Source organism: Sciurus carolinensis, chromosome 8, assembly GCF_902686445.1.
Source record: "Sciurus carolinensis chromosome 8, mSciCar1.2, whole genome shotgun sequence".
Classification (NCBI taxonomy): Eukaryota; Metazoa; Chordata; class Mammalia; order Rodentia; family Sciuridae; genus Sciurus; species Sciurus carolinensis.
Genome location: NC_062220.1, coordinates 115,903,428 through 115,918,497, shown reverse-complemented (window position 1 = coordinate 115,918,497; position 15,070 = coordinate 115,903,428). Strand labels below are relative to the sequence as shown.

Genomic DNA, 15,070 nt, shown 5'->3' with positions numbered 1-15,070 from the left:
TAAATAAAGGTCCATCAACAACTAAATCTGAACAGTAGAGTAAAACATTTAGGACTCTTACATCTAGGAATCCTGAAAGTTAAAATGTTTAGCTGATAAAATATTGTAGGAAAAGGAAATTGGGTCTGATAAATTTCTGCACGTATTCATTATGTAGCTGACCGCCTTCTAGTAAGGTTGGGAGGGTTACAAAGAACTACTGTGATACATGTCCATTACATTTAAGGAGGCTGTTCTGTTCCCTTTATCCACACTCAGAGACCCAACTGACAGAGCTCCCACCTGATCAGGAGGTCACCCACCATCATGAGGAGATCCCCCACATCTGACCTCAGCTTCTCATTCTATTTCCTTTTCACTCTTTTTAGTTTCTGATCATATTTGAGACTTCAAACCTTATCGTCTCCAGTCTTCCTGTGAGGGATAACGCAGACTTTTTTTTTTTTGGTACTGGGTATTAAACCCAGGGTCACTTTTTATTTTTTTATTTTGAGGCAAGGTCTTGTTAAGTTGCTTACAACCTCACTGAGTTGCTGAGGCTAGCTTTGAATTTATAATCCTCCTGCCTCAGCCTCCCAAGCTGCTAGAATTGCAGGCATGCACCACCACACTCAGACCTTAACTCAGAACATTTTAAGAGAACTCAGTATGACAGGAGTCAAGTGGAATGACTTAGTTTTAGCTTCTTTTTCTCCCTTGCCTGGTTACAAATCAGAACCAAGGAGAAAAGAACATGGCTAAAGTAGTGGGTGTGGTGCTTCACCAGGGTATTTCGGGACATCCAGCTAGAGACACATCTGGCGATCAGTAGATGAGGGCAACACTAAAAGCTCAACAGCCCCTTCAGGGGCTGGAGCCAATAAAAGTTAACTGCACAAGCTTATAAGATATCTTTAGAATCCAAAGGAGCCTTTATGTCACTCTGCATTTAGCCCCAGAATAACTTGATAGTCATTCTAGGCTGCATGCCAGAATTCATTGTGATAGTCCTGTTGGCTTTTCTCACAGAAAGGACTAACAAATATTTATGGTCTCAAGAATGGTAGAAGCTCCTCCATAGGAGCAACCTGTTTCAATAGGGTATCTTTTTAGGCATTTTATATGGTGCCCATTTTTTCTTAAAACCAAGTGTAAAGTTGCTCTCAGTTCCACCTAGTGATGAGAGTCCTGGGTTAGAACAGGACTCTGACTACTTATCCCACTGCATGCTGTCTTTTCTATAAAGTATTTTCTGATCTCTCAAATCATACATGAAAAAGCAGATGATAGTGTCATTTTGCATTTTTATTTGCTTATTTATTTTTCAGGCTTAAAGAATTAGCAGGATTTTGCCTAATGAAGAGGACAAAGGGGAGGGACATAACTGAGACAAGAGGAAAAATGCCTAGAATACATGGGTGAGGCAGAAGCTAGAAAAGTAGACAGGAGTCAGATCATAATAGGCCTGTGTATCCAACTGAAGAGTTCAGATTTTATTATGGAAGTGAGGAACCACTGGAGGATTTTAAGAAGAGGACTGACATGGACATATGTTTTCTTGTTGTTAGGCTCACCTGAGGGTAAACTAGAGACTGCACTGGAGGAAAGCCAGGGCTTAATGCAGACAAACTTAAGAGACTGTTGCTATAATCTCAGTAAGAAATTATGAGAAAAATATAAACCATGTCAGAAGTAGAGAGGATGGAGAGCAGAGGACCTATTTGAGAAATGTTTTATGAATAGAAATCATATGCTTGACTCCTAATTAGACATGTGGAGGTGCAAACTCCTGATTAGACATGTGGAGGTGGAAAGCCAAAGTCTTTTCTCCCAGTTTCTTCCTTCTGACTTAGGTAATTATTTGGACAGTGGCACTATTGAGCTTGGCAGGGGAGGCAATAGAAACACATTGATTTTTTTCTTTAAGGGAGACTGGGGAAGATGATGAGTTCAGTATTAAATGTTGCATCTGAGACTAAAGGGAGTCCAAGTGGAGAGCTGCAAGAGTCTGTTAGTTGACTAACTAGACTGCATTTTTTAGTCTCAAGAAGTTTACGAGACCATTCCAGAAACATATGTCTGGCAGCCTCATAGAATAGGCATTTTTTCCAATTTGACATTTTGCATGTTGAAGAAACACTGAAAATGCAGAGATTGAGAGTTAATAAAACATTGTTACTGCCAAATTGACACTAAAGAACAATTTATTTTTAATTTCTGATTTCTTCCTACAGTGAGCTAAATGCAGGTTGCGATGGGTTGCTTCCTCACACTTACATTAGTGGTGTGTCTCATGTTTAGATCTAGGAATTCCTTTTAACGGGTTTGAAGAGCAAGAGCTGAGAAACATGTCCTTCAGTGGCAGTGGAATGAGGAGTCGGTAGCATCTTTTTTTTTTGGCACCAGGGATTAAATCCAAGGACACTTAACCACTGGGTCACATCCCAAGCCTTTTTATTTTTTATTTTGAAACAGGGTCTTTCTAAGTTGCTTACAGTCTCACTAAGTTGCTGAGGCTGACCTCAAACCTGCAGTCCTCCTGCCTCAGTCTCCCAAGCTGCTGGTATTACAGACATGTGCCACCACACCTGACTCTAGCACCCTTTTTCCCACCAAACAAAGTCCTATAAAGAAACATAATTTATGGGGCATCAGAAGGCCAAAACACTCCTGCTAAACCAAAAAACCAAATGAATACTCCTGGGGCTGGGACTTCCTTACCTCTCATGTTGACCAAAGGAAATTTTCACTTTAGACTCAACAAAATGACACCCCAGATTGCATAGTTGGCAGTAAGTCCCATTCGGCAACAACTGAACACACTGTAAGCCAAAACAGGTAGTCTGATCAGATCGTCTCTAGCAGACAGAGGTCAAGATAGTGTCATTTTGGAGAAAGGATCAAATATTACTACAAATAAATGGGGTTTTTTTGTTTGTTTGTTTGTTTGTTTTTGCGGTGCTGGGGATTGAACCCAGGGCCTTGTGCTTGCGAGGCAGGCACTCTACCAACTGAGCCATATCCCCAGCCACAAATAAATGTTTTCTTGACCTTTATTTTGAAATAATTTCAGAAGTACAGAAAAGTTACAAAAATAGTACAAAGAATTCTCTTCTACAACTTGCTGCAACATTTTGCCTTTTTTTCTGAATAATTTTAAAGTATATTCATAGACATGATGCCTAAATAACTTCAATGTTTATTTCCTAGCCAACAAAAACATTCTGTTACCTGACCACAATATGACTATATCTACTCTACAGACCATATTCAAATTGGGCCAGATGTCCTATCGCTATCTTTTATTGGCAAGGAAAAGATGATATTTTTAGTTTTTATGGGGCAAGAACACTTGTTGCATTAGTTGACATGTCTCTTGTCTTCTTTAATAAAGAATAAACAGGTCCTTTGCGCATACTTTTGAAGAGGACAGGCCACTTGGTTTGTACAGTTTTCCTCAGTTTGGGTTTGTCTAATGTTTCCTCATGATTAGATTCCAGATAAATGCATTTTGGGGTCAGGAATACTACAGAAGTGATGTTTGTCCTTCTCAATGGATCATATCAGGTGGCACATAGTGTTGGGATGCCTCATCCCTGAGGAGGAGAAATTTGATCACTCGGTTTGATAAGGTTTGTCAGGTTTCTCCATTGTGAAGTTACTATTTTCCTTTTAATAATTTGTTAAGTATCTTGTGGATATATATTTAAGACTATGAATATTTGTTTCTTATTCAAACTTTTAGCCACTAGTTTTAGCATTCATCAATATTTGCTTGAGATAACTGTTAGTGTGATGGTTGCCAAAATTTTTTTTTCTAATCCCAGCATTGCTTCTATAGTAAGTGCTTTCTTTTTCCCCTGTTCAGTCTGCCTTTCATGCTAGAATTTATTTTTGTTTTGTTTTGAATTTTATGCTCTGTACAAGTATTGCACACTAAAGTTTCAGTAAATAATGAAAGAATATGTGTTGTCCATTCAAGTTCTCATCTCTCAATTCTAATAATGGTATTTTATTTCTGTCTGTATTTGCCATCATTTATATCTTTGAAGCTTCTTTCTTGGCTTCTGTTTCCAACATAAAATTTTGCTTAGATCTTTTATTTTTTTTAATTATTATAAGAATTAAGAGAAAAATTACCTAAAGTTGTAGCAGTGATTTTACTGATCTGCATTTTTCGATAGGTATTGCATCAAATCTTGAACTTATTAATTAAATCAATGTTTAAAAAAAAAGTTAGCCTGGTATGGTAGCACACGCCTGTAATCCCAGCAACTCAGGAGACTGGGACAGGAGGATTCCAAGTTCCAAACCAGTCCTAGCAACTTAGCAAGGCCCTAAGCAATTTAACAAGACCCTGTTTCAAAATAATAATAATAATAATAATAATAATGGACTGGGAATGTGGCTCAGGGGTTGAGCACCCCAGACCCCTCCCACAAAATGCTTAAGCCTTAGGAGAGGGGGAACAGAGATGACTCAGAAGGAAAGTTTAGTGTGCATAGCCATTTTTGGTTGGTCAGAGTCTCCCAACCAGTAAACCTGATACAGGTTCAGCATCACTTATCCAAAAATCTGAAATACAAAATGCTTCAAAATCCAAAACTTTCTGAGCATCACCCTGATGTCTCCAGTGGGAAATTCCACACCAGATGTCGTATGACAGGTCATAGTCAAAATGCAGGAACACTGAAAATAATTGTATAAAATTATGTTCAGTTTGTGTTAGAGTATATGTGAAACATAAATGAATTTTTTTAGCCTTAGGTCCCATCCCTGAGATATTATATTTTATATATGCAAATATTTCAAAATCTAAAATAAACCTGAAATCTGAGAAGCTTCTGTTTCCAAGCATTTCAGATAAGGGATACTCAGCATGGGGTGCATTTGCCACAGTTGTACATTCTGCCATTGCCCTTTCCCATTTTTTAAATTTCTTCTGCTTTTAAGATGCAGAAGTTTTTATTGATTATGCTTATTCAAATTTGAGATTTCCTTCAATTTCTATTCCTTGTGGCTTCTTAGCAGATTTCTTGAAGTCATACAAAAGGCTCTCAGCCAGGCAGGGTCGTTGATGATGATCTCTCATCCCTTTCCTTCTCTGATGAGGAAGATTTAAAAAAAAAAAAAAAAAAAAAAAAAACTTAAGATGTTTGAGAGTAATTTTAATTTTGATATCTAGAATGATTAGAGATTGAGATACATACAATTCTCTGATATTTTCCCCTGAAATAAAATTAAAATTGTATTGCAACAATCTGCTTTTTTAATTCAGAAGGCACTTATAGGTTTTTGTTTGCATCTGTAGGTTGACCTTTTTTACCTATTATTATTATTCAGACTTGAAAAATTGACTTTTCAAGCTTGAACTCTAGAGAAGCAAAAGTTGTTATTGATTTTATTTAAATTTGAGGTTTCCTTCAGTTCCTAATCTTTGTGACTACTAGCATATTTCCTGAAGTCATACAGAAGTCTCTCAGCCAGGGGAAGTGATGCACACCTGTAATCCCAGCTACTCAGGAGGCAGAGGTAGGAAGATCACAAGTTCAAGGCCAGCCTGGACAATTTAGCAAGTCTGTATCTCAAAAAAAAGTTTAAAAAAAAAAAAGGCAGAGTGAGCTGGGCATGTAGCTCAGTGATAGAGTGCTTGCCTAACTTGTGCAAGCACCTGAGTTCAGACCCCCAGACCACGAAAACATTTCTCAAAGAATAATATTCGTGATTTCATGTATCTGAATCCTCCCTGACTCCTGAATTTTCTCATTGTAGGAGGACCTCCTGATTCAGAACAACAAAGAACTTCTATGTGCAGAACTTCCTGAAGATTTTCTAAGGAGCAAAGGTATTTATTTCTCTAAATCTTTTCCTTTTTCCACTTGCTACACATACTGTTTAAGTTCACGTTTCCCATTTTGTATTCAGAACATAAGGGTTGTAGGTCCCTGCTAGTTGCAAGATGAGCTAGCTATAGAAATATTGCCCATGAATATACCTGACTGAAAACACCTATTATCAGGCAATGCCTTACTTTTTATGAAAGTTTGATTCCCTTTTTTTTTTACATGATGAATCTTTCCCTATTAAATATGTTGAACCTTTTTTGAAATCGTTGATTTAATTTTATATAATCAAATATATTTCCCTGTTTAGAAGGGTGAACTAGGATAGGATCTTTTATTGTTCAGCACACGGCTATTCTCTGGGGCAGGTATGAGAGGAAACATTCACTTTGGTCACCTTGAGAGTTTTTAAGGCAGTTATGTTTTTGTTACTTCATTTTGCTTCTCAAAACAGTGGCTGACTATAGGCATATGAGGGATTACTTTGACATTGGTTGTTGATTAAGAAGGAAACTGGGATCCAACAGAGTATCTGAGTAGAGATTCTCCCCCTCCCCCCACCCACAGGCCAAAAATAATCTTAGGTAACTTTAGAGAGGACTGTCCTATATAAGATTAATAATATAGAATAACCAGAACCTCAAAAAAGAAAAAGGAAGATAAGTGTGTTAAAGAATGTGAACATTTTGCTACTGTGATATAATGTCAGATTTGACTCTCATCTTCTTGGTAGTCTGTACAAAAAAGGAAGCATTTGTCCTGGTTTATCACCCTGCTTCCTGCTGCTACAGATTTTCTCCATGGCTCAAAGACTTGACTGTCTGGTATGTATTAAAGGACACTGCTCTAAAGAGAAATGCTGTTTTATCTACAAGTCTCACACTATTTTTAGGGTCTTACTGGGGATTCAATTTAGTGACTGACCCCCACCTCATCCCTAAGATCTTTTCATGGGAGTTCCATTATGACTTAAGCTTTGGTACTTTTTCACCCACATATTATCATAAGATTTATAATATTTGTGTTGAAATATATTTTCATTTACCCACTAAATGGTGTTTTAGAAGAACCTGAGTTGTATTCTTTCAGGGTTGCTGCTATAGCTCAGTGATAGAACACTTGTTTAACATGTGCAACTCCTGAGTCAATTTCCAGTACCACACACCAAAAAAAAAAAAAATCTGCCCATGATGCACATCCGTAATCCCAGCTATTCAGGAGGATGAAGCTGTAGGATTTCAAGTTTGAGGCTAGTGTGAGCAACTTAGCCAGACCCTTTCTCAGAATAAAAAATAAAAAGTACTGGGGGATGTAGCTCAGTGCCCCTGGTTTCAATCCCCCCATTATTACCAAAAAAAAAAAAAAAAAAAAAGTCTGTCCTCTTAGACTCACCTGACTGCTCTTCACCAAAAAGCTAAAAAGCTGGTTTACATAGGACATAGATAAAAGTGTCCATAGATAAATGCTCAGTGGTACTTTTCTCCTTTTGTGGTACTGGGGATTGAACCCAGGGGCACTTTACCACTGAACTACAGCTCCATCCCTTTTTATTTTCAATTTTGAGGGAAGGTCTTCCTAAGTTGTTCAGGGCCTCAGCCTGGGATTACAGGTGTGCTCTACCACACTAGGTTCCCAGTGGCACTTTTCTTCCTGTTCCAATGCCCACCCCCCCCCCCTTTTTTTTTTTCTGTACTGGGAATTAAATTCAGGGTTTAGTGCATGCTAGGTGAGAGCTTTCTATGACCGAGCTACATCCCCAGACCACTGTTCTTTTTTATTTTATTTTAATTTTATTTATTTATTTATTTATTTATTTATTTTTGCATTACTGGGGATAGAACCCAGGACCTTGTGCTTGTGAGGTAAGCACTCTACCAACTGAACTATATTCTCAGCCTTCACTGTTCTTTTTTATAGTAGTAGTACTAATACTGGGGATTGAACCCAGGAATTCTTTACCACTGAGCTGTATCTCACTAATTTGCTAAGGCTGACCTTGAACTTGTGGTCCCTCTGCCTCAGTCTCCCAAGTCTCCATGCTCAGCCCACCATTCTTCTTTTTTTTTTTTTCCAATATTTTTTTAGTTGTCAATGAATTTTTCTACTTATTTATACATGGTACTGAGTCTCAAACCCAGGGCCTCACACATGCCAGGCAAGTGCTCTACCACTGAGCCACAAACCCAGCCCCAGCCCACCATTCTTTTTTAATGACTACATTGGCAAAATCAGTCATTTGATTTCCCCCACTCACCCCCAAAGCCATTTGTAAGGTTCTCTGTTTGATATGGGGGAGCTTAAAATCAGCAACTCTACTGGAATATATAGTAATCTCACTGTAATACATAATATATTTATTCAGTCTCCTGGGAACCTTCCAAGGTATTCCTATATTACACGCAAGGAAATAAGCTTAGCTGTTCAAAGTCACAGACTGTTATAGCAAGGAAGAGAGGAAGGTTCTGTGAAGGCAAGTTTATGAAAACCTCAAGTCCTGGGGTTTCAAGCAGTATGTGCCACCACTGTGGATTTGACTTAACCAGATGTACATTATACTTTGGTAGTGTGGTCAGCATTTCGGCTTACTTTGCCATGGTTGAGGTCATGCGTCTGCTGCCTCATCATTTACTACAAAACTGAAAATTAAATGATGCTTCTTAGAAATCTACTTCTTGTATTCTTTCTCCAGGGGCCCTGCTGCTAATATTTTTTGCTCTGCTCAGGTTTGTTCTCTCTTTTCCTTCCTTTTTTTTTGGGGGGTGGGGAAGGGTTTGCGGGATGGGTTGCTGGGGATTAAAGCCAGGACCTTGAGTATGCTAAGCACATGCTCTACCACTGATCTGTGCCCCAGCCAAAAGATTTTTTTTTTTTCTTTTCTCTTTTTCCAGTGCTGGGGATTGAACCCAGTGGAACTATTGCCACTAAATTACATTCCTACCCCCTTCTGTTTTTGATTTTGAGACAGACTCTCCATAAATTGTGGAAACTGACCTTGAACATGTGATCCTCCTACCTCAGTCTCCCAAGTAGTTGGAATGGGATTATAGGCATGCATCACCATGGCTTGCCCCATATTTTTCTTGATAAAAATTTTAATGTATCTTCACTACCTTTATTAAGTTTTTGGACTACTGAACACTTTGCAAATCATATTTTTATAAAAATTGTTTCGATTATTCTGAGTATGGGAACTTCAGTATTCTGCAATAATTTATAAGTTTGCTAAGGAATGAATTTAGATCTCCTACTTTGAGTTGTTTAGTAAGTAAACCTAGACTATTACACTCTTCTTTCAGTGTTGTTTTTCTTTCTCATATGATAGATGTCTCACAAAATTACCAAGTTGCCAATTCCAGAATTTTTTAGATTCTTTTTTGGTTTTTTGGTACCAGAGATTGAACCCAGGGGTGCTTAACCACGGACCCACATCTCCAGCCCTTTTTAATATTTTATTTAGAAACAGGGTCTCCCTGCAATACTTAGACCCTTGCTAAGTTGCTGAGGCTGGCTTTGAACTTGCAATCCTCCTGTTTCTGCCCCTTGAGCCACTGGGATTACAGGCATGTGTCACTGCATGTGGCTCATGTTTTGTTTTGTTTTGTTTTGTTTTGTTTTGTTTAAAGGAGTGGGAGTAGGATTTATTCAGGTGTGAAGAGTAGAAACAACTCTCTTGCAGAGGCAAGAGGGGACCCCTATAGGGGTTGCCTCATGATCTTATAATTTGCATTTTGGGGGGTGAAAAGCTGAAAAATCAACCAATATCATATCTATTTAATAGCCAACTAGAATGATGTCCAGATCCTTGGGTAACTGAATTTTATCTTTTTTCTTTTTATTAAGACATAATGTACAGAGAGCAGAATTTACCCTATGTGTTGTGTATACTTGTATGAGTTTTGACAAACATGTACAGTTGTGTTAGAACTAGTTCTATTTCAGTCCTGCTTGCCAAGCCCTTAGCAACCACTCATTTGTATTATTCTCTCCCCATGCAGTTTTGCCTTTTACCGAATGTCATAAAAATGTAATCATATAAAAGAAGTCTTTGAGGCTAGCTTTTGAGTACACTTGGCCTAGTACATTTAAGATTCATCCATATTATTATGCATATCAGAAGTTCATTATTTCTTACAGCCTAGGTGTAGCCCCTCTTATAGTTATATCTGTTTGCCAGTTCCCATTTGAGGGAAATTTGGGTTTATAGCATTAGGTTTATTTTGTTGTTGTTGTTTTTTGTTTTTTTGTTTTTGTTTTTTGTTTGTTTGTTTTGTTTTTGAAGTGCTTGAAACCAAGCCCAGTCATGTTTTACCACTGAACTGTATCTCCATGGTTATTTATTTTATTTTGAGACAGTCTTGTAAAGTTGCCCAGGCTGGCCTTGAGCTTCTAATACTCCAGCCTCAGCCTCCAAAATGCTGGGATTATAGGTGTGTGCCTCCCCTGCCCCAGCTCCCATGGTCCCCTTTTAGGTTATGCCCCCGATAATCTAACTTCTTTCCACTGAACCCTACGTCTTAAATGTTCCACCACCTCCCAGTAGCGCCACGGGCTGGGGACCAAGCTTTTAAACACATAGGTCTTTGAAGAATACTTAAGATGCAAACGATAGGGTTCGGGTTGTGGCTCAGTGGTAGAGTACTTGCCTAGCATGTGTGAGGCGCTGGGTTTGATCCTCAGCACCACATATAAATAAATGAATAAAATAAAGGTTTTTCAACATCTAAAAGTACATTTTGAAAAAAAGATTGAAACTATAGTACCTCTCATTTTACTTCATTGATATTTATATCTAATCTGTGTTATTATCTTGACAGTATAGCAATATAGTAAGTTTCGAAATCAGGAAGTCTACGTCTATTAATCTTACTCTTTTTAAAGATTGTTTTGGGTTTTATACGCCACTTGAATTTTCATATGAATTTTAGAATTAGCTTGCCGATTCCTGCAAATGTGAATATTTTTTAAATGTAGAGCTTGAAGTCCACAGTCAGCTGAAGCTGAGGTCATAAAAATCTTTTGCTTCTTTTCGTCTTATAACTCACAGAATGTACAGTTCATCCTCCAGTGTTCTAATACTTTTTTTTTTTTTTTTTTTTTGTATTAGGGATTGAACCCAGGGGCACTTTATGCTGAGCCACACCCCCAGCCCTTTATATTTTTTTATTTTGAGACAGGGTCTCACTAAGTTGCTGAGAAACTTGCTAAGTTCGAGAGGCTGGCCTCAAACTTGCCATCCTCCTGCCTTAGTCTCCCAAATAGCTGGGACTACAGTTCTGTGCCACAGTGCCTAGTAGAAGTGGTACATTAAATAATTGAAAAATAGTATTACAGAGGTCTTGATAGAACTCATATGCAAGGGAGTAGGAGCCCAAGGAGTAATAAGAATGACTCACACTAACTGAGCATGGGTTCTCTACAGTTTTGAGAGCTTTACGTATATTAATTCATGTAATCATAATAATTCTGTGCAGTATGTGAGTCTTGTTTTTTTTGGGGGGGGCGCGGGGCGGTTACCAGAGATTAAACTCAGGGACACTTGACCGCTGAGCCACATCCCTACCCTATTTTGCATTTTATTTAGAGACAGGGTTTCACTCCTTTGCTTAGCAACTCACTTTTGCTGAGGCTGGCTTTGAACTTATGATCTTCCTGCCTCAGCCTCTGGAGCCAAAATTACCTCAAACTTCTTTAAAGTTCTCTGAAATCTCAAAATATATAATTAAAAATGTAAGTCAGAAGAATGAGAAGAGTGTCATTTTGCTTTGCAGCTGTAGATAACTGTTCTTTCCCACCCAACCTGCTGCTACATCCCTTGGGAAGTGGCTGCTCCTCTGCCTCCTCCCTGACTCTTCACTTAAAGTTGAGAATGGGCATTCTTCAGCAGGTAGTGACTCTGAGGTACAGTTTTACCTTAAGTGCCTTGCATAAAGTAAATCAATAGTAAACAGGGGGCTGGGATTGTGGCTGAGTGGTAGAGCATTTGCCTAGCATGTGTGAGGCACTAGGTTCGATTCTCAGCACTGCATACAAATAAATAAAGGTTCATCAGTAACTAATAAAAATATTTTTTAAAAAAACAATAATCAGTTTGGGGCTGGATAAAGAGTTTTACAATGTTCCTGAGCAGATAAAGTAAGAGGTACAGCTAGAATGGTGCTGGAACACAATTTAATGAATGGTATAGCATACAGTAGAAGGATAAATAAAACCATTTGGAGTACTCATATTAAGAAATTCATGAGTAAAGTGGCATTGTCTGCTGTAATAGAAAGAGTAGACTAATTTTTTATTTGTTTATTCACATTTATTCTTTAATAGATATAGAAAAACAAAATGTGCATATTAATGGGGTACCATTTAATGTTTCAATACACGTATACATTGTGTAATGTTTAAATTGGGTTAAAGAGATCTGTCTCCTCAAACTTGTATCATTTCTTTTTTTTTTTTTAATTTGTTTATTTTGATTCATTGTACACAAATGGGGTACAACAGTTGTTTCTCTGGTTGTACGTGAAGTAGAGTCGCACCATTTGTGTAACCATATATGTATATAGGGTAATGATGTTTGTCTCATTCTGTTATTTTTCCTTCCCCCCATCCCCTCCCCACTCCTCTTTTTCCTCTATACAATCCATCTTTCCTCCATTCTTGCCTCCCTCCTATCTCCCATTATGTATCATCATCTGCTTATCAGAGAGATCATTCATCCTTTGGTTTTTGGGGATTGGCTTATCTCAGCATGATATTCTCCAACTTCATCCATTTACCTGCAAATGCCATAATTTTATTCTTCTTTATGGCTGAGTAATATTCCATTGTGTGTATATATCACAGTTTCTTTATCCATTCATCAATTGAAGGGCATCTAGGTTGGTTCCACAATCTAGCTATTGGGAATTGAGCCGCTATGAATGTTGATGTGACTATGTCGCTGTAGTATGCTGAATTTAAGTCCTTTGGGTACAGGGCAAGGAGTGGAATAGCTGGGTCAAATGGTGGTTCCATTCCAGGTTTTCTAAGGAATCTCCACACTGCTTTCTAGAGTGGCTTCACTAATTTACAACCCCACCAGCAATATTTGAGTGTACCTGATTCCCCACATCCTCGCCAACACCTATTTTTTTAAGTTTATTTTTACTGTAAACAAATGGGATACATGTTGATTCTCTGTTTGTACATGGAGTAAAGGCATACCATTTGTGTAGTCATACATTTACATAGGGTAATGTTGTTTGATTCATTCTGTTATTTTTTTCCCTATCCTCCCACCCCTCTTTTCCCTCTATACAGTTCCTCTTTCCTCCATTCTTGCCCCCTCCCCCCCATTATGTGTCATCATCTGCTTATCAGCGAGATCATTCTTCCTTTGGTTTTTTGAGATTGGCTTATTTCACTTAGCATGATATTCTCCAGTTTCATCCTTTTGCCTGCAAATGCCATAATTTTATTCTTTATGGCTCAGTAATATTCCATTGTATAAATATACCACAGTTTCTTTATCCATTCATCAATTGAAGGACATATAGGTTGGTTCCACAATCTGGCTATTGTGAATTGAGTAGCTATGAACATTGATGTGGCTGCATCTTTGTAGTATTCTGCTTCTAAGTCCTTTGGGTATAGGCTGAGGAGTGTGATAGCTGGGTCAAATGGTGGGTCCATTCCAAGCTTTCTGAGGAATCTCCACACTGCTTTCCAGATTGGCTGCACTAATTTGCAACCCCATCAGCAATGCATGAGTGTACCTTTTTCCCCACATCCTCGCCAACACCTATTGTTGCTTGTGTTCTTGATAATCACCATTCAAATTGGGGTGAGATGGAATCTTAGGGTAGTTTTGATTTGCATTTCTCTTATTAGTAGAGATGTTGAACATTTTTTCATATATCTGTTGATTGCTTGTAGACTTTTCTTCTGTGAAGTGTTTGCTTATTTCATTAACCCATTTATTGATTGGGTTATTTATATTCTTGGTGTTTCACAGTGATCAATATTGTGTGGGAAATGAGAATTTCAAGACTGCCTTTTGTTGATGATTGGTATCTGTGCAAGCTTATGAAATTCACTATATATTTATCCATCTAGTATTTGCTGACTCCAAAAATTTTGGAGACTGAGAGCGTAGTTGAGTGGTAGAACACTTACCCAACGTGCTAAGTCCTGGATTTGATCCTCAGCACTGCAAACACTTTTTAAAAATTTTAGTGGTCTCAGTCAGGACTTGTACCCAGAAGTTTGCATATGTTTAACATATCCTTTATCAGTGAGTTACACCCTTTGCCCATACTCCAAATATGTAAGTACTGTTCCAAGCCTAATTATCATCATTTTGACTATTCTTAGGCTAAGTACAATAAAATAAAGAATCAAAAAGAAAAGGCATCTTTCCTTTATATGGCAGGCACTGTACCAGATGTTGTTTTACATGTATTATTTAACTCAGTTCTGCATATTAGCAGTGAGGTAAGTATGCTAATCATGCTTTTTACAAAGGTGGAGACTTGAGACCCAGAGAAATAAATGTCATGGAGTCAAGGGGCTTCAAAGTCACTCATAGCTCTGTCTCTTAGTGATTGCTCTTCTTGGTACCTATTGAGAAATGAATAGGGAAGCCCTAGAAACTCACTAATAATAACATTTGTTGATATGACCTAACTATGTATGCATGAATTCTACAGATATTCGTCAAGTATTGTTATGTATCAGGCATTATGCTGGCAACAAGGAATAGAAGAGAACAAACCCAACATGATCTTTTATCCTCATAGTTTTTATTTTATTGGGAATTAGATCTTTAAATTGATTTTCTTTTTGCTTTATATGTTTAGTATATGTATCATGTTGTATGTATGCCTAATCCATATACACACATCTATGTGTGTGTTTGTATGTGTATAGCTTTGGATTTGTTTTCTAAAAGGGGAAGAGAGATGAAATGTATATATTGTGTGTGTGGATTAACAAATTTGAGGAACTACATTGTACTGCATCCTATACCTAGGATTTAAAAGAAACTCTGTATAGTAAAACTCTTTTATGAATTGTACTGACATTTTGCTAAGAAAGAGCTTTTTTGTTTTAAATGTTTTATAATAGAAATGTTAAAACTTATTCATAAGCAGAAAGCATATCCTAAATCCCCACATCCCTGTTACTCAGCTTCAACAATTATCATCTCCATTATATACAAAGGCAGTTATTGCAGATAATTGGGTTCAAAATAATTCAATTTATAGATTAATCTT

At 37.7% G+C, this 15,070-nt stretch overlaps 1 protein-coding gene across 3 annotated transcripts in view; it reads left to right on the top strand.

Moving 5' to 3' along the window:
* Prr14l (proline rich 14 like) overlaps positions 1-15,070 on the top strand; it is a 71,016-nt gene that overhangs the window by 24,745 nt on the left and 31,201 nt on the right. For all 3 annotated transcript variants that reach the window (XR_007109801.1, XM_047561098.1, XM_047561099.1), the window contains one exon: positions 5,752-5,824. Coding sequence is in view for 2 of the 3 variants with exons in the window: in XM_047561098.1 (XP_047417054.1) it covers positions 5,752-5,824 (73 nt within the window). In the remaining variant the exon portion in view is untranslated. The remainder of the gene's footprint in view (positions 1-5,751; positions 5,825-15,070) is intronic.